Raw genomic sequence first — 22,672 nt, 5'->3', positions numbered from 1 at the left:
TCCCTTGAACTAATGTAGCACCTTGTTCACTGAGCTTCCCAACTTAAGTCTGGCCCCTAAGCCAGGTTCATCTTATGAGGACACACATTTATTTTGTTTCCCCTCCCTTTTTTCCTTAAAGCATTTCAGTGATTCCTTATTGCCTTAAAATGGTGGTTCTTAAACTGTAGTCTCCAGACCAGCAGTATCAACATTACCTGGTAACATGTTAGAAAATGCACGTTCTCAGGCCCTATCCTAGACTTCCCGAGTTGGAAGAAACTGTGGGGTGGGGCACAGCAATTTGTGTTTTATCAAGCTATCCAGGTTATTATGATGATGGCTGAAATTTGAGAACTATTGCCTTAGGATGAGATCCAAACGCCTAAGCCTGTCATTCGGGAAACACCATCATCAAAATCCAAATACCATCTGCATGTTCTTCTCCTCCAGCCTGGCTCTCCAGCCTACTTAAACCATTTATGGTTCTGCAAATTCACCTGCTTGCTTTGGCCTACAGGTCTTTGCATATTAATTTTCCTCTACATAGAATAACTTTTTCTCTTTATTTTATTTTTTTTTTTTTGAGACGGAGTTTGGCTTGTCGCCCAGGCTGGAGTGCAGTGGCACGATCTCGGCTCACTGCAACCTCCACCTCCAGGGTTCAAGCGATTCTCCTGCCTCAGCCTCCCAAATAGCTGGGACTACAGGCGCCCGCCACCACGCCTGGCTGATTTTTATATTTTTGGTAGAGATGGGGGTTTTACCCTTTTGGCTAGGCTGGTCTTGAACTCCTGATCTCAGGTGATCTGCCTGCTTCAACCTCCCAAAGTGCTGGGATTACAGGTGTGAGCCACTGCACCCGGCCACCTTTTCTCTTTTATTTTCTTGGTTAGTTTCCCTCCATCTTCCAAACTCAGCACAGATGTCATCTTTGGGAAGCCTTCTGAGATAGATATCCCTATCAGTCTCCTACCCCCAAGCTTCATTTTATCCTTTTCCTGTGCTGCTTCTGTTACTGCACGTAACACTTTCTTGTCTTTGTCCCTTTGGCTCCCTGTGCTCCTCAGAGGGCAAGGAATTTGTCCTTAAAGCCCAGTGTGAAATGTGGCACCAGGGGCGTGGGAGAGAAAGTTGGTAACTTTTTCTGGATGAAGGAGTGGAAATGGGTAAGGTGAACTGGGCTGGCTGGGGTCTGAAGTGGAAGAGTGTTTCAACCTTTACTAGGGTGCTGTGGAATCTATTGCCATGAAGAACCCCAAAGAGAGGACAGCTCTGTTTGAAGAGATTAGTCGTTCTGGGGAGCTGGCACAGGAGTATGACAAGCGAAAGAAGGAAATGGTGAAGGCTGAAGAGGACACACAGTTTAATTACCATCGCAAGAAAAATATTGCGGCTGAACGCAAGGAAGCAAAGCAGGAGAAAGAAGAGGTAGGTGGCCAAGCTACCTCTTGGCTCTGAGGGACCAGGATGGAGCCAGTGCCTTATTGATGCACCCCTGCCACCATTCCCCTGTTTGCACAGGCTGACCGCTACCAGCGCCTGAAGGATGAGGTAGTACGAGCTCAGGTACAGCTGCAGCTCTTTAAGCTTTACCATAATGAAGTGGAAATTGAGAAGCTTAACAAGGAACTGGCCTCTAAGAACAAGGAGATCGAGAAGGACAAGAAGCGTATGGACAAGGTGGAGGATGAGCTGAAGGAGAAGAAGAAGGAGCTGGGCAAAATGATGCGGGAGCAGCAGCAGATTGAGAAGGAGATCAAGTAAGAGGCAGACCTGGGCCTGCGACTTACGGGAAACCAAGAGGCCGTGCTGTTTATTAGGGTTCCTCCGAGCCCGGAGTTCAGTACCCATACTCATTTCTCTGTTATTCTCCTGACTTGCTTTTGTAAGAACCAGACACATTTCTTGACTTGCAGTTTAGACAAATAGAATATTTAAGCACTCAGGCCCTGGGTAGACAGGTGCTCAGATGAGGGAGAACTCAAAAGGGGTGGTGGCCTTGCCAAGAAGGAGGAACCAGTGTGAGGCCTAGCCAGTGGAGTGGCTGAGAAGGCCTTCCTAGAAGAGGAAAACTGAAGCTAGAAGTTTAAAGGATAGGAATTTGAGGGGCCAACTAAGTAAATACAGGATGTTCTTGGGAGTTGTAAATGAGCGTCCTGGCCAGGGTTGAGGCAGAGTTGGTAGCTTTGCCTTATGGAGTGGCTGGCTCATAGATCCTGAAAGTCATACCTTTCAGGGAGTAGTCAGACTGCCCCTTTTTTTCAGGATCTGTGGGGCATCACGCCCTTGTTCTTTTAGGTAATTCCCTGAGGTTGGCTCAGGGGCTCAAGCTCCCCTTTGGGTGAAAAGCTTGGGAACCCTCCCTTCTTCCATAGTGCTCACTGGTTTCCCCCACCCCTCTGGCAAAAGGGAGAAGGACTCAGAATTGAACCAGAAGCGGCCTCAGTACATCAAAGCCAAGGAGAACACCTCCCACAAAATCAAGAAGCTGGAAGCAGCCAAGAAGTCTCTGCAGAATGCTCAGAAGCACTATAAGAAGCGTAAAGGTGACATGGATGAGCTGGAGAAGGAGATGCTGTCAGTGGAGAAGGCCCGGCAGGAGTTTGAAGAACGGATGGAAGAAGAGAGTCAGAGTCAGGGCAGAGATTTGACCTTGGAGGAGAATCAGGTAAGCTCTGGAACGGGTTGGCAGGGAGGAGATCCCTGGGCTGACATCTGCTGACTTGGTCATCCCTGTTCTCCTTCTCTGTCCCTAATACAGGTGAAGAAATACCACCGGTTGAAAGAAGAAGCCAGCAAGAGAGCAGCTACCCTGGCCCAGGAGCTAGAGAAATTCAATCGAGACCAGAAAGCTGACCAGGACCGTCTGGATCTGGAAGAACGGAAGAAAGTAGAGACAGAGGTGGGCTATAGTTATAAGATTAGGGATGATACACAGAAAAGGATACAGGTTGAGCATTCCTAATCCAAAATAATCCAAAATCTGAAACGTTTCTGGTCTCAAGCATGTTGGATTAGAGTTACCCAAGCTGTAATGATAGTCTTTTTTTTTTTTTTTTTTTTTTTTTTTGAGACAGAGTCTCGCTCCTGCCCAGGCTGGAATGCAGTGGTGCGATCTTGGCTCACCACAACTTTCGCCTCTCGGGTTTAAGCAATTCTCCTGCCTCAGCCTCCCGAGTAGCTGGGACTATAGGCGCGTGCCACCGTATCCAGCTAGTTTTTGTATTTTTAGTAGAGATGGGGTTTCACTATGTTGGCCAGGCTGGTCTTGAAATCCTGACCTTGTGATCCGCCCACCTTGGCCTCCCAAAGTGTTGAGATTACAGGCGTGAGCCACTGCACCTAGCCATGATAATCTTAATGATAATGACAATAGCTCACATCTGTTGAGCACTTAACTGTATGATAGGCAGTGTTCTTTACATGTATTCAGTCATTTAATTCTTCATTTATGATTACCTTTATGGAATGGCTACTGTTACCCTATTTTACAAATGAGGAAATTACAACACAGAGTAATTTGCCTAAGGTCACAAGATTATTGTTATTTTTGAGACAGGGTCTCTCTCTGTCACGCAGGCTGAGGTGCAATAGTGCAACCATGGCTCACTGCAGCCTTGACTTCCCAGGCTTAAGCAATCTTCCAACCAGAGCCTCCCGAGTATCCAGCACTACTGGTGCTTGCCACCATGCCTGGCTGCTTTTTTTTTTTTTTTTTTTTTTGAGAGACAAAGTCTCATTCTGTTGCCCAGGCTGGAGTACAGTGGCATGATCTCAGCTCACTGCAGCCTCTGCCTGTCGGATTCAACTGATTCTTTTTTTTTATTTTTGTTGTTTTTTGAGATGCAGTTTCTCTCTTGTTGCCCAGGCTGGAGTGCGGTGGCGCCATCTCGGCTCACTGCAACCTCTGCCTCCTAGGTTCAAGCAATTCTCCTGCCTCAGCCTCCCGAGTAGCTGAAATTACAGGCACCAGCCACCATGCCCAGCTAATTGTTTTTTTTTGAGATGGAGTCTGGCTCTGTTGCCCAGGCTGGAGTGCAGTGGCGTGATCTCAGCTCACTGCAAGCTCCGCCTCCCGGGTTTACGCCATTCTCCTGCCTCAGCCTCCCGAGTAGCTGGGACTACAGGCACCCGCCACCTTGCCCGGCTAATTTTTTGTATTTTTTAGTAGAGACGGGGTTTCACCGTGTTAGCCAGGATGGTCTCGATCTCCTGACCTAGTAATCCGCCCGTCTCGGCCTCCCAAAGTGCTGGGATTACAGGCTTGAGCCACCGCGCCCGGCCAATTTTTATATTTTTAGTAGAGACAGGGTTTCACCTTGTTGGTCAGGCTGGTCTCGAACTCCTGACCTCAGGTGATCCACCCGCCTTGGCCTCCCAAAGTGCTGGGATTACAGGTGTGAGCCAACGCACCTGGCCCGGTTCAAGTGATTCTTGTGTCTCAGCCACCCGAGTAGATGGGATGACAGGTGGGTGCCACCACACCTAGCTAAATTTTTTGTATGTTTAGTATAGATGGGATTTCGCCATGTTGACCAGGCTTATCTTGAACTCCTGAACTCAAGTGATCCGCCCGCCTCGGCTTCCTAATTTTTTTATTTTTGTAGAGTCAGGGTTTCTGCTGGTTGCCCAGGCTGGTCTTAAACTCCTGCCTGCCTCTGTGATCAGCCTGCCTCGGCCTCCCAAAGTGTTGGGATTACAGGCGTGAGCCACTGTGCCCGGCCACTCACATAACTATTAAGTGTCAGAACCAGACCCTGGGCAGTGTAGCTCTAAAGCCCACACTCTTACCAAATATACTTCACTTACTGCCTACCTGATATCAATATTGTAATAACAACAATGATAGACAGTTGTCATAGTGTCCTAGGAGTGTACAGTGTTCCAGGCATTCTGCTAAGCACTTTTAAATATTTAAAAGAATGTTGGCCAGGCCTGGTGGATCACTTGAGGCCAGGAGTTTGAGATCAGCCTGAGTAACACAGTGAGACCCTGTCTCAAACTTTAAAAAATAATAAAATTTTTTAAAAGAGGAATGTGATAGTCATTAATATTAGTAGCAACCCTATTATTAAGCACTTAATGTGTATTCTATGCAGTGGAGATTACCCACATTTTGCAGATGAGGAAACAGGTACAGAAAGGCCTGTGAAGCTTTTATCTTGATTTGAGCCTCCATGGTTGGTGAAGAAGATGCCTTGGCTGAGTAGAACACCTGTGAGAGGTTCTGGAGATCTGGGAGGCCCCCATCATCAGTTAGTAGATCCAACCGAACACCATCTATGTCTGCTTTTTAGTAGGCCTCCTATATTAGTGACAGATTATCCTGGACTGTTGGGCTCTTGGATGAGTGGGCACATAAGGGGTGTTATCTAGGGCTCCCGTGGTCTTGGCGTAAACTTGTGCAGCCCTTGGTGATAGAATACGTTTGTTTCCCAGGCCAAGATCAAGCAAAAGCTGCGGGAAATTGAAGAGAATCAGAAGCGGATTGAGAAACTGGAGGAATACATCACCACTAGCAAGTATGTAGCTCTGCAACTGTCCCCCTTACTTCCAGGCCTGTTCTTGTGACCCTACCTACCTGCCCATCTTCATGCAGGACCCCCAGAGCCTCTCTGAGCCAGGAGTATTTTTCTCACCAGCAGGAGTAACTCCTGTGTGCCGTCACTTTGTAGGCAGTCCCTAGAAGAGCAGAAGAAGCTAGAGGGGGAGCTGACAGAGGAGGTGGAGATGGCCAAGCGGCGTATTGATGAAATCAATAAGGAGCTGAATCAGGTGATGGAGCAGCTAGGGGATGCCCGCATTGACCGTCAGGAGAGCAGCCGCCAGCAGCGAAAGGCAGAGATAATGGAAAGCATCAAGCGCCTTTACCCTGGCTCTGTGGTAAGAGCAGAGGGGGAACTCATTTCCTGAGTACTTACACTCACTGTCACACGATTTTCCCAGCAGCCCTTTGAGGACCAGGTTGCCAATCCTATTTTTATTGTCAGGGGAAATGAGGCTCGGAGAGGTTTAAAAAAGCACCGCTTCTAAGTGGAAGAACTGCAGTTCAAACCCAACTTGTTCTCCTAAGCTCATGTTCCTTTTTTTTTTTTTTTTTTTTTTTAAATTTTTCAACCTGTCATACTAGGCAATCATGTTCTTTTCATCATAACAATTACGTTTTTCTGAAGGGTTTGTCTTGCTGTGTCCATGCCTCTGGGAGGGGAATTGGAAAACCAGGAAAGATTTTGGAGGCAGGTGGGACCATGGGGCTGGAATTACTCTCCCAGGAAATAGCTCTGTGCAGTCTTCTATATGGGCTCTCTTGGCATGTATTAACTGGCCCAGTAGCTTTTAGGGACACCCTGAGCTTTATCAGACCTCTTGATCTTTTGACCTCTTTCACCCAATCCTGAGTTCCCAGGTTCCTTGAATATTATCCCATACCTGGGTTCAACTTAGTTTGGTTCCACTAATATTTCCCTGTCACTTCTCTAGAGGCTCTGCTGGGGAGGTAGGTATGATTAGAGTCAGTCCCTGCTCTCTTAATCTGATAGTTCTTAGGGAACCAGGCTTGGTTTTGGAGACTGCGGGAAGGGAACTGGTAAAAGAGATGGATTGATTGATTGATTGATTGATTGATTGATTTTGAGATAGAGTCTTGCTCTTTCGCCCAGGCTAGAGTGCAGTGGCACAACCTCGGCTCACTGCAATCTCTGCCTCCTAGGCTCAAGCGATTCTCCTGCCTTAGCCTCCCAAGTAGCTGGGATTACAGGTGCCCACCACCATGCCCAGCTAATTTTTTTGTATTTTTAGTAGAGACAGGGTTTCACCATGTTGGCCAGGCTGGTTTTAAACTCCTGATCTCAAGTGATCTGCCCGCCTCAGCCTCCCAAAGTGGTAGGATTACAGGCGTGAGCCACCACGCCCAGCCAGATTTATTTCACTAAGTACTTGTGAAAATTTGAAATAATATATGTAAGATATTTGGCATAGTGCCTGGGTGGCGGTGGTCTGTAAAATGGTAAATGAGGTTTAGAAAGATGATCCTGGATTCAGACACGACTGCTTGAAGTCATTGCTTGGGAGCCATAATAGTCTTTTTCTTTATAGGATGGGGGCTGTGTTCTTCTGTGAGATAGGGAAAAACCGAAGTGTTTTTTCTACTCTCACACAACCAGCACAACACTTCACTTCTGACACCAGAAGTTTTGGGGTTTTTCCTCACACACCAAGCAATTCTCCAGCAGACACCAGCTGGGTGACCTATAATTCACTTCAACTCTGACACTATTTATCTGGAGATAGCATCAGATCCCATGGGTTAGGGGCTCAGTCTAAGACTTCAGATGCCAATTGCAAGTCTCAGGTTGTGACTTGTGGTTCTGACTGACCTGCTGTAAATTACAGTTCCTGAGAATCCCTCCCTGGGTTCGATTAATTTACTAGTGCAGCTCACAGAACTCAGGAAAATGTTTTACTTATGTTTACCCATTTATTATGAAGGATATTACAAAGGATGCAGAGAACAGCCAGATGGATGCATAAGGCAGGGTATGGGGGAAGAGGTGTGAAGCTTCCATGCCCAATCTGGGCAAGCCACCCTCCAGGTACCCCCACACAGGGGCTTCATTATGTAGGCCTGATTGATCAAATCATCAGCCATCGGTGATCAGTTCAAACTTCAGCCCCTCTCCCCTTCTGAAGGTTGTGGGGGTGGAGCTAAGAGTCGCAAATCTCATCCTGCCTTGGTCTTTCTGGTAACCAGCCCCTATCCAGAAGCTATCTATGGGCCTCTAGCCATAATCATCTCATTAACATACAAAATGCTCATTCCTGAGATTCTAAGGGTTTTAGGGGTTGTGTGTCGGGAACTCCCGCGTAGAAGACTAAATATATATTTCATAAAACACCACAGTCCACTTTGATCTTCAAACGCAGATCCGTTACATCAGAACAATCATGTAATAGAAAGAGGCTGGGGGCCAGCGGATCACTGGAGGTCAGGAGTTCGGGACCAGCCTGGCCAACATGGTGAAACCCCATCTACTGAAAGTACAAAAATTAGCTGGGCATGATGGTGGGCACCTGTAATCCCAGCTACTCAGGAGGCTAAGGCAGGAGAATCACTTGAACCTGGGAGGTGGAGGTTGCAGTGAGCCGGTATTACGCCCCTGCACTCCAGCGTGGGCTGCAGAGTGAGACTTCGTCTCCCAAAAAAAGTAGAAAAATAACTGGTACATTACTAGAATCCCATTTAGTCATTAATTAATAATTAGTTTAGTCCATGATCATGTCATGAAAATGTTTCCTAGGGTGAGACCATTCAGGTTTGCAGGCTTTTATTCAATCTTGTTAGGTTCCAAAATGAGGAGTGTTCTCAGCAAACATAGCTTCACACTTTCAGGCATCTGGGATAATTGTGCTAAGAGACAATATCTCATGCTCTGAACCTGTTTTGAGGTGTTAATATAATACTGAGTTTCCCTCATTACATAACTCATTTATTCTTTACCTCCCTTCTGTTGCCCAAACTTTTCCACCTTTGGAAGGGACATTAGGATTGGCCACTGTGCTGATCTAGAGTGCACACAGCAAGCCAGTCTACAATTGCCTCCTCCTCAGTCCATACAGTTCCATTCAGTTAAGGTAGGGTTACTTGGGTACAGAACTAGTGGGCTGTCTTTTTTGTTTGTTTTGAGACAGGGTCTTATTATGTTACCCAGGCTGGTCTTGAACTCCTGGACTTAAGCGATCCTCCCACTGCAACCTCCCAAGTAGCTAGGATTACAAGCACACACCACCATGCTTGGTATTGGGTTATCTTAACCACTAGGCAATACAGTTGCGTTCACTTCCTGATATAGATTCTAGTCTGTCCCCCTTTCCACACTGGGAATTAGGATTCCTGAGCCAGCTCCCAAAAGCTTCATACTTCAGTTTTCCCTTCCTACTTTACTCAGTATGGCCGCCTCATTGACCTGTGCCAGCCCACACAAAAGAAGTATCAGATTGCTGTAACCAAGGTTTTGGGCAAGAACATGGATGCCATTATTGTGGACTCGGAGAAGACAGGCCGGGACTGTATTCAGTATATCAAGGAACAGCGTGGGGAGCCTGAGACCTTCTTGCCTCTTGACTACCTGGAGGTGAGGCTTCTTGGGGATTGGGTCAGGCCAGTGTTCAAGGGCCCCTCTTCTAGTACTCCCTGTTTGTGTTCTGCCACTGACTGAGCTTCTCCCCACAGGTGAAGCCTACAGATGAAAAACTCCGGGAGCTGAAGGGGGCCAAGCTAGTGATTGATGTGATTCGCTATGAGCCACCTCACATCAAAAAGGCCCTGCAGTATGCTTGTGGCAATGCCCTTGTCTGTGACAACGTGGAGGATGCCCGCCGCATTGCCTTTGGAGGCCACCAGCGCCACAAGGTGTGGATTCTCTTGCCCAGGTTGAAGCTGGACAGGCTCAGTACTGGAGATTCATTTGTTCAGCTTCTCCCCCTCTTCTCTTTTCCCCCTGCTGTGTGTAGACAGTGGCACTGGATGGAACCCTATTCCAGAAGTCAGGAGTGATCTCTGGTGGGGCCAGTGACCTGAAGGCCAAGGCGCGGCGCTGGGATGAGAAAGCAGTAGACAAGTTGAAAGAGAAGAAGGAGCGCTTGACAGAGGAGCTGAAAGTAAGCCACAGGCAGTGCTGTTTTTAGCAGTGGGAGTCCTAAGCCTAGGTCAACCACCACCTTACCACCTAGCCCTTCTTTCTTGTTCCCTTCAGGAGCAGATGAAGGCAAAACGGAAAGAGGCAGAGCTGCGTCAGGTGCAGTCTCAGGCCCATGGACTGCAGATGCGGCTCAAGTACTCCCAGAGTGACCTAGAACAGACCAAGACACGACATCTAGCCCTGAATCTGCAGGTGGGGCCTGGCCTTCAGCCCTGTTCTCCAAAGGCCATCCACACATTCCTGGCCTAGGTTTCTCTGAGGGTGGGGAACTTGTTTCACTTCCCTGTCTCCTCCCAGCCTGCCGCAGGAAGCCAAGTATAGCATAGAGTCAGACAGCCAGGGATTCAGAGCTTGGCTCTGCGTTGAGTATGACATTAGGCAAGTAATTTCACCTCTCAGTGTCAACCTTCACATCTTAATCTGTGAAATGCAAGTTAAGATAATACCTACTCGGCCGGACACGGTGGATCACCTGAGATCAGGAGTTGGAGACCAGCCTGGCCAACATGATGAAACCCTGTCTCTACTACAAATATAAAAAATTAGCCGAGCATGGTGGCAGGCGCCTGTAATCCCAGCTACTTGGGATGCTGAGGGCAGGAGAATTGCTTTAACCTGGGAGGTGGAGGTTGCAGTGAGCCAAGATCGCGCCATTTTACTCCAGCCTGGGTGACAGAGACTCTGTCTCAAAATAAATAAATAAATGATACCTACTTTATAGGGTCATTATTGAATGAGTTAACATGTAAAGTGCCTAAGACTGCTATGTGTTCAGTTTATGTTAGGTGCTATTGTTAGCATAATTTGTTCATTCAGCAATTTGAATTTTTGAAAGTGAGCTGTGGGCATTTCAGTCCCTGCTTGTGGTAGTGGTGGGGTGGGGCGCAGTACTGTTCTAGGTATATTGTTTTTTTTTTTATTATTATTATCGGGTACTTCCCCAGACCACCCTGGAGGTCTTATGTGTAGTGTGTGTATTTATCTATCTTTTTCTAAACTCAAAAACCCTAAACTGAATTCTGAAACAACTCTGCCCCCAGGGGTTATAGATCAAAGATTGGGACCTATACCTAATGATGTTTACTGTGTGCCCAGCCCTGTGGATTGAAGCTGGCTGAACTGGATGCCAGGGAAGAAGCCATGTGATGGCTTCTGTGCAACATCATGGAGACTTGACTAGGGCAGTAGTGCTAAGCCAGGTTCTCTCAGATGTGGAGAGCTAGCCCTTCCTGACTGTGGGACCAATGCAGTCAAGGTAGCTTTTCCTCCAAGGACCCTGGTCTGTTTTGTCCTCTCAACCCATTGCCTGTAGGAAAAATCCAAGCTGGAGAGTGAGCTAGCCAACTTTGGGCCTCGCATTAATGATATCAAGAGGATCATTCAGAGCCGAGAGAGGGAGATGAAAGACTTGAAGGAGAAGATGAACCAGGTTGGTAGGGTGTGGGCCATGCCAGCGTGTGCGTCAGGGCAGGACTGGGACTGGAAGCAGGACAGACTAAAAGGGCCGATGCCCTCCCTGGCTTCTCTTCTCAGGTAGAGGATGAGGTGTTTGAAGAGTTTTGTCGGGAGATCGGTGTGCGCAACATCCGGGAGTTTGAGGAAGAGAAGGTGAAACGGCAGAATGAAATCGCCAAGAAGCGGTAGGTGGGAGGATTGGTAGAAGATATTGGGATGCCCTTGAGGCTCTAACCTGACATCCTTGGAAAACCAGATGCTGTCATAGGCAAGGGTCAGCTCTTAGAACTGTGTGAGTTTATGTAGGTAGGCCTTAAAGAACAGAAATCAGGAGGGCAGTATGGCATAGTTATAGTGGTTAAGAGTGCTAACTCTAAACTTGATTTCCTGGATTCCTGGATTACAGCCCCAGCTCCACAACTCGTTATCTTTGGCAGTGACTTGACTTCTGTAAGCTGCAGTATCTGCAGAATGGTATAATGATACCTATCTCATGGCATTGTTGGGAGGATCAGGTGAAATAATTTCTTTTTTTAAGATTACCTGTTTTCCTTTTTTTTTTTTTTTCGCTGAGACTGGAGTGCAGTGGCAACCTTGACCTTCCCAGGCTCAGGTGGTCCTCCCACCTCAGCCTCCTGAGTAGTTGGGACTACAGATGTTTGCCACCACACCCGGCTAATTTTTGTTTTTCTGGGTTTTTTTTGTTGTTGTTGTTGTAGAAATGGGGTTTTGCCATGTTGCCCAGACTGGTCTGGAACTCGGGCTCAAGTGATCCTCCTGCCTCAGCCTCCCAAAGTGCTTGGATTACAGGTGTGAGCCATAGTGCCAGCCTTTTTTTTTTTTCCTCAAGATGGAGTCTTGCTCTGTCGCCCAGGTTGGAGTACAGTGGCATGATCTCAGCTCACTGCAATCTCCGCCTCCCAGGTTCATGCAATTCTCCTGCCTCAGCCTCCCGAGTAGCTGGGACTACAGGTGTACTCCACCATGCCCGGCTAATTTTTTGTATTTTTAGTAGAGATGGGGTTTCACCATGCTGGCCAGACTGGTCTCGAACTCCTGACGTTGTGATCCGCCCACCTTGGCTTCCCAAAGTGCTGGGATTACAGGCATGAGCCACCACACCTGGCCCCAACCCCCGCCTGGCCTTTTTTTTTTTTTTTTTTTTAACCTTTTTAAAAGGTATTTAGCAGCTCACATAGCATCTACTAAGAACAAGAAATACTAGCTTTTGTTGTTATTATCATAATGGGCAATGTGAGGTGGAGGGAGGCGGGAGATTAAATTCTTGGTTGAAACAATAGCCAGAAGAAAATAATCTTCTCGTTTTTCCTCACTTTAGTTGATTCATTCATTCAACAAACCTTTGTTGAGTACCTGCCTTGTGCCAGGTTGTCTTGTGCTAGGTATTGGAAGGGAGACGAGGGAGATGGAGGTAAGACAGATGAACACAACACAGTCTTTGCTGAAGGACGTCATCCCTTGTAACCTGGGCTTCAGTTAGCAGTTTAGCGCTTTGCCCATACAGTAAATATTCATTGCTGTCCTACCTTAAGCCAGTCTCAAGGGATACAGAATTGAATCAGACTCTTGTTTCTTTCCTCAGGAAACTATAGAGTACTGGGGGAAACATCAATTTGAGGACAGTGTGATCAATGGTGTAATTATGGTAGATACAAAATACTGAAGAAATTTTCAAGAAACTGCAAATCAACAACAGGAAAAATAAAATCAATGACAAGAAACCCAGTAGAAATGTGGCAAAGTACTTATGATATCTAATGCAATGAAAAAAGTTAAAAAAACAAAAGTGGCAAAGAATATAGATAGGCTTTCATGGAAAGAGAAGTTCAAGTGGCTAATGACCATAGGAATTGAGGTCTAACCTCTTAATCAGAAATGCAAATTAAAAAGTCTAACAGTATTTGGTGGAAATCTATAGATGTCCTGTGTACTATGTGGAAAAAAAATATCTATCTATCTATCTATCTATCTATCTATCTATCTATCTATCTATCTATCTATACCTATGGGTATATATCCCAGAGAGAGTCTTGCCATAGGGTCCCAAAGAGACACACATTCAGTGTTATTCATCTTGGCATAACTTGTAGTAGTGGGACATTGGTGGCAATGTAGACGGCCATTACTGGGGGAAGCATAAGTCAAATGAATATATAGACTGGAGTACCATGTAGGAGTTCACAGCAAGAACTAGATTTGTGGGCAGTAGTAGATAACTTATAAACCAGATATTGACCAGAAAAAATAAAGTTTGTAACACAGTAGATTTGTGTAAATTTTAGGTCTAAGATATTTTACAAGGATATGCATTTTTAAGGAATGCATGTGTGTATGTCACTTGTGGTGTATGTTCACAGTAGGGAAGGTAATGGGAATGGAAATTGGGGATTGAAACAAAGGACAAGGGAAGAGTCTTGCCCAGGCAGTGATGATAAGTGTGTTATGAACTGTGGGATATGATTAACTCGCTTCTGCACCTGAAGTCTAAAAACGGAGGAACCCAACAAAGTGTAATAGAAACTAGGAACCTGCTCAGAACCGTCAGGAAAGGTTTTACAAAACAGGGAGTGATGACTGGAGACTGAAGAGTGAGTAGGATTTAGCCAGCCAGGCAGCAACAGAAAAAGGGAATTCCAGGCAGAGAGAACAGCATGCTTGGAGGTATGAGAGAGCATGCCTTGTTCTGGATACTAAGTAGTTTTTAATGTCTGGAGCATAAAAGCAGGGTCAGGAAGAAGGCGGGGAGTGGTGGAGAGGTCAGCAGGGGCCGGAACACAGAGGCCTTTATGAGTCATACTTAGGAGATTGGACATAAAATTGCATAGCTCAAAATTATAGTTAGTTACATTTCATTTGGATTATAGTGGCTAATAGGTTTAAGCTGCTAGCATGACATCTGGCAGCATCTGTCACACCATATTGGGAGCTGGAGAGGGCAATTGGAAGTTAGTCCTGCCTGGCCTGCCAGTGCCTGTGTATGCTGGTTGCATACTCTGAGTTTCTGAAGAGATGGAGAGGAGGACAATAGCAGGAATCCAGTATTTTCTCCATGTTTTTGTACTACCCAAGTTCTGCCCTTTAAGAGCTTTTGGGGGCAGAAGTTGGGATGCTGTAATTGAAGCCCTTGGACAAAAGTAAGCTGAGTACAGTCAATATACCTGGTGATAATAGCAACTAAAATTAATTGAGTCGTTATCGTGGACCCGGTGTGGTTCTAAGGACTTTATACATATTAACTCATTTAAAAATCTCCCAATAACCCTAAGGTAAGTACTATTATGATGTCCATTTTGCAGATGGGGAAACAGGCCTGGAGAGTATAACCAACTTGCCTGAATCACACTACTAGTAAGTGGCAGAGTTGAGATGCCAATCTTATTAATCCACTACATTATATTGCAGTGGTGGTATACTAGAAAGAGCCCGAGTTTTGGTGTTAAATCTGGATTTCAGTCTCACATGTGCCATTTACTAGCTGTGTGGCCTTAGGCAAGGTCTTTTACCTCTTGGCCTAAGTTTTCCTCATTTGTAAAATTAGGATAATAATGCCTACTTGCAGAGCTGTTGATTAGAGGATTAGAGATAATATATGTAAAGTACATAGAAGCTTAATAAATAGGAATTACCATAGCTGGTGGATTCAGATGGACTCTTATGCCTCCTTGTAGGAACTTGGAGGGCGCTAGGGTCTCCAGTGTTTAAAGGGGAATAAATAAGGTTTGGCCGAATCTTCCCTGCCTTATACCATGTCTACAGGGCTAGGCTGAGGAACTTATTTCTTCAGCTTCAGGGGACCGTTTTATGTGCATATGGATGGATGAAGCAGGTTGTGACTGAAAATCAGTAACTCTTGGTCCCTGAGCCCTGGGTCTAGTTTCCCTTTCTTCCCATAGCCGGATTTTGTGCATTGGTTATCTCTGATGAGATTATGAGTGATTCTCCCCCCACTTTTATACACAGTTTGGAGTTTGAGAATCAGAAGACTCGCTTGGGCATTCAGTTGGATTTTGAAAAGAACCAACTGAAGGAGGACCAGGATAAAGTACACATGTGGGAGCAGACAGTGAAAAAAGATGAAAATGAGATAGAAAAGCTCAAAAAGGTAAGGAAGGAAAGAATTAAAAGACAGACTAACAACTGGGAGGAAAAAATGGGAAGAAATATGACAGAAAGATAATGTCCACAACTTAGAAATTTCTCATCTAAACCAGTAAGAAAAATATCAAGACCTAAACAGGAAAAATGGATAAGTGTCACAGACAGTTCAAGAAGACTTTCAAATAGTCCCTAAACCCATACAAATAATTTAGTCTTACTAAAGAAATGCAAATTAAAGCAACAGTCAGATGCAGTGTATTTTCTAGTACATCATGGAAAATGTAAAAACAAAGGACACAATGCTTGAATACCAGCCATAGTATAGGAGACCAGTATTCTTTTTTTTTTTTTTTTTGAGATGGGGTCTTGCTATGTTGCCCAGGCTGGAGTGCAGTGGTACCATCTCAGCTACTGCAACCTCCGCCTCCCGGGTTCAGCCGATTCTCCTGCCTCAGCCTCCCGAGCATTTGGGACTACAGGTGCGTGCCACCAAGCCCAGTTAATTTTTGTATTTTTAGTAGAGACGGGGTTTCACCATATTGGCCAGGCTGGTCTCGAACTCCTGACCTCGTGATCCACCCGCCTCGGCCTCTCAAAGTGCTGGGATTACAAGCATGAGCCACCGTGCCTGGCCAGGAGACCAGTATTCTTAATGTAATGTGGCACCATCCTTCAAGAAGCTTCACAATGCATTTATACCCTATAACTCAGTAATACCTGAGGAGATCATCCAAAATGCTGGCAAGGCTTTATGTGAACACTTTGATGTTTTTAACAAGCATTATTTATAGTTCCAAATTGGAAACTACTCAGTGCCCCTTGGAAAGTGGGAATTTAGCAAATCATGCAACATTTGTAAAATTATTTATGTAGTGTCTTCAAACTTTAGTAATACACAGACCCTTTTTAAAGGAAAAGTAGTCCCTAAGATTGCCATTGTTGCCTTAAATCCGTGATGTTACTTACGTATATACAAATATATATACTTGGAACACTTAACCAAATGCTAAGACTAAGTTAAAAATTAAATACTAGCAAAATGAGCAAAATTTAGATTGACCATGTAAATTCAGTGCAACAAATGATGGTGTTTTGCTGAAACCTAGTCACTTCACAGTGTGACTGTGCTACTGACTGGTACAGCTCAGTTCTTTTGAGCTTAGCATGCCTGTGCCACCATGTATTGTGTGATGACTCAATTTTCTCACACTCTTTCTCTTTAAACTACTATGAAGCCTTTGTTCCTTACATCATTCCCTCCTGAGGTGATTTGGCCTTCACTTGGTTTGAACTTACTGTTTGACTTTCGTCTGCCTATGTTTGTTGCTTGTTTGTGTGTTTTCTTCATTAACCCCTGATGATTAAAGTAGTACTCTTTGGTGTCTGAAAATTTTTTTTTTTTTGAGACGCAGTTTCGATCTTGTTGCCTAGGCTGGAGTGCAATAGCATTCGGCTCACTGCAACCTCTGCTTTCCGGGTTCAAGCAAGACTCCTGCCCCTGCCTCCCGAGTAGCTGGGATTACAGGCGCCCGCCACCACGCCCGGCTAATTTTTTGTAATTTTAATAGAGATGGGGTTTCACGATGTTCGCCAGGCTGGTCCCGAACTCCTGGCCTCAAGTGATCCACTCGCCTCGGCCTCCCAAAGTGCTGGGATCACAGGTGTGAGCCACCGCACCCAACCTGGTGTCTGAAATCTTAAATGCAGTTGTAGCTTGGGCAGTAAAATCCTGAGGCAAGACAAGTTAGATACCTAGATGATTTGGGATATTACATATACGCAATTTTTTTACTTTTTATTTTGAAATAATTTTCAACTTTGCAAAAAATTGCAAGGAATAGTACAAAGAACTCCTATCTACCCATCACCAAGATTCATCGATCATCAACATGTTGCCACATTATCTTTTGCATTCTCTCGCTCTATATATATGCTTATTATTTTTTATGAGCCATTTGGGAGTAAATTGCAGATATATCTCCTTTATGTGATTATTATTATTATTATTTTTTTGAGACAGGGTCTCACCCTGTCGTCCAGTTTGGAGTGCAGTGGGACAATCTCAGCTCACTGCAACCCCCGCCTCCCGAGCTCAAGTGATCCTCCCACCTCAGCCTCTCAAGTAGCTGGGACCACAGGCGTGCACCACCACACCCAGCTAATTTTTGTATTTTTTGTAGAGGCGGGGTTTTGCCTTGTTGTCCAGGCTGGTCTCGAACTCCTGGGCTCAAGCAGTCTGCCTACCTTGGCTTCCCAAAGTGCTGGAATCACAAGTGTAAGCCACTCCACCAGGCCCCCTTTATGTGACTTAAGATCAAAATGAAAACAAAAATTTTCCTTTTTAAAAATCAGAACATTATACATAAGGCTACGATCCCCTTTGGCTGATCCTAGTCCCCTTCCTCTTACCAGAGGTGATTCTTCCAGACCCTTTAAGGATTTACTTAAATACTTGTACATTTACATATGTGTATTCATAGAAAATGCACAGTATTGTTTGTGTGGGGTTTTTTTTTTTTTTTTAAAAAAAACTAATGTTACTATACTGCACATGACAGAAAGTTTTGATGTAGAAAAAAATGCTCAAATATAACATTTAGTCAGAATACAGAGTTTTAATTACAATCTAGTCCCAACTATGTAAAGCTGTCTGTAAATAATGCTGAGAGAAAATGTGCTAGAATGTTAATTGATTATCTAACTGATGAGATTGTGAGTGATTCCCCTCTTAATACTTTCTCTATACTTTTTTTTTTTTTTTTTTTTTTTTGAGACTGAGTCTGGCTCTGTCGCCCAGGCTGGAGTGCAGTGGCCGGATCTCAGCTCACTGCAAGCTCCGCCTCCCGGGTTTACGCCATTCTCCTGCCTCAGCCTCCGGAGTAGCTGGGACCACAGGCGCCCGCCACCTCGCCCGGCTAGTTTTTTGTATTTTTTAGTAGAGACGGGGTTTCACCGTGTTAGCCAGGATGGTCTCGATCTCCTGACCTTGTGATCCGCCCGTCTCAGCCTCCCAAAGTGCTGGGATTACAGGCTTGAGCCACCGTGCCCGGCTTACTTTCTCTATACTTTAAACTTTCTTTTTTTTTTTTTTTTTTTTTTTTTTTTGAGACGGAGTCTCGCTGTGTCTCCCAGGCTGGAGTGCAGTGGCGTGATCTCGGCTCACTGCAAGCTCCGCCTCCCGGGTTCACGCCATTCTCCCGCCTCAGCCTCCCAAGTAGCTGAGACTACAGGCGCCCGCCACCACGCCTGGCTAGTTTTTTGTATTTTTAGTAGAGACGGGGTTTCACCATGTTAGCCAGGATAGTCTCGATCTCCTGACCTCGTGATCCACCCGCCTCGGCCTCCCAAAGTGCTGGGATTACAGGCTTGAGCCACCGCGCCCGGCCTATACTTTTAACTTTCGTACATACACTAGATCACTTGTAAAATTGGGGTGTGTGGGAGAGGACAACCAAATTTTAAAAAGATAGGAGGCTGAGGGGTGATGGGGGTGTGAAAGCAAAGCTCATTGATGAGTGACTCCAATAAACTGCCTAGTAGGAAGGGTGGGAGCAGGAGAATATCCCAGGGTAAGATGGGGAAAGTCTTCACCTATTGTCCTGTTCCCACTGCTGGGACCAGGAGGAACAAAGACACATGAAGATCATAGATGAGACCATGGCTCAGCTACAAGACCTGAAGAATCAGCATCTGGCCAAGAAGTCGGAAGTGAATGACAAGAATCACGAGATGGAGGAGATTCGTAAGAAACTGGGGGGCGCCAACAAGTGAGTGGGTTCAGGCCTGGGGTGGGAGGACATAGATAGAGCAGGCAGCCTGCCAGATTTGGGTCTCACCTAGCCCCTGGACCTTTTTTAGGGAAATGACCCATTTACAGAAGGAGGTGACAGCCATTGAGACTAAGCTTGAACAGAAGCGCAGTGACCGTCACAACTTGCTACAGGCCTGTAAGATGCAGGACATTAAGTTGCCACTGTCAAAAGGCACCATGGATGATATTAGTCAGGAAGAGGTGAGTATTGTGGCTGGTGGTGGGAGTGGGCTATGAACATCATTAACCAGGGATGGGGAGTGAAAGTGATCAGGAAGGGCAATGAGAGAGAGAAACGTGGGCAGATGGTGAAGGGACATGAAAAGGGATGCAGGAGAGATGAGGCAAGGTGCAGTGGTGAACGCAGGTGAGGCGGAAGGTAATAATAGCTTTGGTGTGAGAGAGAAGTTGAATTGGGAGTAGAGCTGCAAGCCAGTGAGTGGGTGGTGAAAGAGTTGAGCCAGGAAAGAATGAAGTAATTCATTAACCCTAGGGACCTGAGCTATATTAGTTCCAGCAGGTGACATAAATTGGTAGGAGTGGGAATTGAGGGACATTAGCCAAGAGCAAAGGAAGACAGAAAGCTGGGGGACCTGAGGATGATAGCTTAGCTGCAGCGAGGGAGATTGGCCAGGAGAGGGTTGGGTAAGGGACATCAGCAATGCAGAGGTGAGGAAGTTTAGTTACAGGAAAACCAGAGATACTAGTCAAAGAGGAGCAGTGGAAGCAAAGATTTGTAGCAAGGGGATGGGAAATGTTAACTGAGAGGGGATTTGCATATATTAATATCTTGTCTTAGACCTAGTCATATATCTCAGTCCCATGTGTCTTTCTCCCTCCTCACTTTCCAAATGGCATTTCAGTTTAATTCAGTAAAATATTTTGAATACCAGAAATGTTCTGGGCATCATGGTAGCATGTGACATAATTACCCCAATCCTAACCACAGGCCTGCCAGACAGGCATTATCCCCACATTACAGGTGAAGGAACTGAGGATCTGAGAATGTGACTTGCCCAAAATCACAATGTTAGTAAGTGGTAGACCTCAATTTTTTTTTCTTTTTGAGATAGAGTCTTGCTTTGTCACCCAGCCTGAAGTGCAGTGCCGTGATCTTGGCTCACTGCAGCCTCCGCCTCCCAGGTTCAGGTGATTCTTGTGCCTCAGTCTCCCACGTAGCTGGGATTACAGGCATGCACCACCACTCCTGGCTAATTTTTGTATTTTTAGTACAGACAGGGTTTCACCATGTTGGCCAGGCTGGTCTCAAACTCCTGACCTCAAGTGATTCACCTGCCTTGGCCTCCCAAAGTGCTGGGGATTGTAGGTGCAACCCACTGCGCCTGGCCATAGAGCTCAATTTTGAACTTGAGTCATTCTGTCTGCAAAGCCTCTGTTCCTTCTGCCATGGTGCTTTCTAGCAAGGTGCTTTCTCAAAGATTGAAGGCTGCAAAGGAGCTCCCTATAGAGGTGCACTCTCATGGCCAGTCTGCTCCACTTGACTCTCTGTTGCCATTGCAGGGTAGCTCCCAGGGGGAGGACTCAGTGAGTGGTTCACAGAGAATTTCCAGTATCTATGCACGAGAGGCCCTCATTGAGATTGACTACGGTGATCTGTGTGAGGATCTGAAGGTGAGGATCAGCCACAGGGGTATGTGGAGGTGGGAGCTGGGTGGGAGTGGGACCATCTTCCTAGCTGTCCAGAGAGGGGGTTAGCCCATCGGGGAAAGCTGGCAAGGGAGGGAGTATTGAGTTGTGAGGCAGGATCTCCCCCTCATATACACACAGACATATGCACATTCCCTACCCCACACCCCGAGTTACTCCTGCCCTTTCCTGCTATCAGTCTTCCCCTTACCTGTGTGTATATAACTAAGCTAAGCCTAGGTACACACAGAGAAGAGACTTCAGTACAGTGAACAGATTGACCTCAGGTGTTCCTTAGGGCTCTTTCCTCCTCACTTGGCATTCTTTCATCCTGGGTATCACTTCACTTCCATGGCTTCCACTGCAATCTCTATGCTAGGTCCCACAGGTACCTCAAACCCTAGCCTTCCTCCCCATATTTACCCATCTCAGTCCCATTCACATGCTCAGCCAGAAATCTGAGCCTCATCCTTGACTTCTCCCTCTTTCACTTTACATAATCAATTAATTACCAAGCCCTGTGGATTCTGCTTCTTAAATAGCTTTCTTTCTTTTTCTTTTTTTTTTTTGAGACGGAGTTTCGCTCTTGTCGCCCAGGCTGGAGTGCAGTGGCGTGATCTCGGCTTACTGCTACAACCTCTGCCTCCCAGGTTCAAGCGATTCTCCTGCCTCAGCCTCCCGAGTAGCCGAGATTACAGGCACCCACCACCATGCCCTGCTAATTGTTAGTAGAGACGGGGTTTCACCATGTTGGTCAGGCTGGTCTTGGACTCCTGACCTCAGGTGATCCGCCCGCCTTGGCCTCCCAAAGTGCTGAGATTACAGGCGTGAGCCAGTGTGCCCGGCCCTAAATATCTATTGAATTCTGGTTTTTGTTTCCAATGTCTCTAATGCAGGCCACTTTCATCTCACATAGCCACCTACAGGAGCCTCCTAAATAGTTTATGATGTGTTTCAATCATTATATTCAGGAGAATTTGATTTTTTTAACTTACGGAAAATTTCAAGCATATGGAAGTAAAGAGAATGATGATAATGAACCTCAGGCACTCAGCTTCAACAGTTAAGCAATCTTGTTTTTTATACCCCCCATTGGACTATTTTAAAGAAAACTCTAAACATTACTCCATTCATAATTATCCCAGCATGTATCTCTAGAATATGAGAACTTTTAAGAAAAACAACCACAATGTTATACCGGAAAATATTTAACAATAACTCCACGATATCGTCTAATCAGTAAATGTTTAGATTTCCATGAAAGTCCCGTAACTTTTTTTTTTTTTTTTTTTTTTTTGCAGTTTATGTGTTTAGATCAATATTCCAGTAAGGCCCCTATGTTAAAATTGGTCTCTGCTAGTCTATAACATTTTCTTCTTTGTTTTTATTTTATTTTTTCCTTCCTGTTTATCTGTGGAAGGAACTGGGTCATTGGTAGTATAGAATTGTCTGCATTCTGGATTTGGCTGATGATGTCCTCGTGATGTTACTGAACATGTTTTTCCATTCCTTGTATTTCCTATAAACTGGTAGGTAAATCTAGGGTTTGATTGGATTCAAGTTCTTTTTTTGGCAAGAGTATATCATAGGTGGTACTATGTACTTGTGAACTTTCTTCTGCATCACATCAGTAGACACCTGATGTTGGTTCTCACTTTCTTTGTAATGTTAAAATTGACCAGTGTTCAACATTAGCTATGGTATTCTTGCCAAAAAACAAACGTGGATCTGATCAAGCTTCCGTATCCATCAACTATCAGAAACACTGGTGCCAGGGGAATGTTAAAAAAGCACATGAGGGATGGGCGTGGTGGCTCATGCCTGTAATCCCAGCACTTTGGGAGGCCAAGGCACGTGGATCACCTGAGGTCAGGAGTTCGAGACTAGCCTGGCCAACATGGTGAAATCCCATCTCTACTAAAAATACAAAAATTAGCCAGGCATGGTGGTGCACACCTGT

General features: G+C 45.6%; 1 protein-coding gene across 5 annotated transcripts in view; it reads left to right on the top strand.

Annotated features, from left to right (window-relative positions):
• SMC1A (structural maintenance of chromosomes 1A) overlaps positions 1-22,672 on the top strand; it is a 63,586-nt gene that overhangs the window by 8,190 nt on the left and 32,724 nt on the right. For all 5 annotated transcript variants that reach the window (XR_006695413.2, XR_001487678.3, XM_074029830.1 and 2 more), the window contains 16 exons: positions 1,207-1,410; positions 1,504-1,742; positions 2,392-2,650; positions 2,744-2,884; positions 5,422-5,504; positions 5,658-5,865; positions 8,928-9,113; positions 9,212-9,391; positions 9,493-9,639; positions 9,735-9,872; positions 10,993-11,109; positions 11,214-11,320; positions 15,117-15,258; positions 18,876-19,021; positions 19,113-19,266; positions 20,587-20,697. Coding sequence is in view for 3 of the 5 variants with exons in the window: in XM_074029830.1 (XP_073885931.1) it covers positions 1,207-1,410; positions 1,504-1,742; positions 2,392-2,650; positions 2,744-2,884; positions 5,422-5,504; positions 5,658-5,865; positions 8,928-9,113; positions 9,212-9,391; positions 9,493-9,639; positions 9,735-9,872; positions 10,993-11,109; positions 11,214-11,320; positions 15,117-15,258; positions 18,876-19,021; positions 19,113-19,266; positions 20,587-20,697 (2,562 nt within the window). In the remaining 2 variants the exon portion in view is untranslated. The remainder of the gene's footprint in view (positions 1-1,206; positions 1,411-1,503; positions 1,743-2,391; positions 2,651-2,743; positions 2,885-5,421; positions 5,505-5,657; positions 5,866-8,927; positions 9,114-9,211; positions 9,392-9,492; positions 9,640-9,734; positions 9,873-10,992; positions 11,110-11,213; positions 11,321-15,116; positions 15,259-18,875; positions 19,022-19,112; positions 19,267-20,586; positions 20,698-22,672) is intronic.

Source organism: Macaca fascicularis, chromosome X (genome assembly GCF_037993035.2).
Source record: "Macaca fascicularis isolate 582-1 chromosome X, T2T-MFA8v1.1".
NCBI classification, from domain to species: domain Eukaryota; kingdom Metazoa; phylum Chordata; class Mammalia; order Primates; family Cercopithecidae; genus Macaca; species Macaca fascicularis.
The sequence above is the reverse complement of the archived record's forward strand: the minus strand, read 5'-3'. Positions and strand labels throughout refer to the sequence as shown.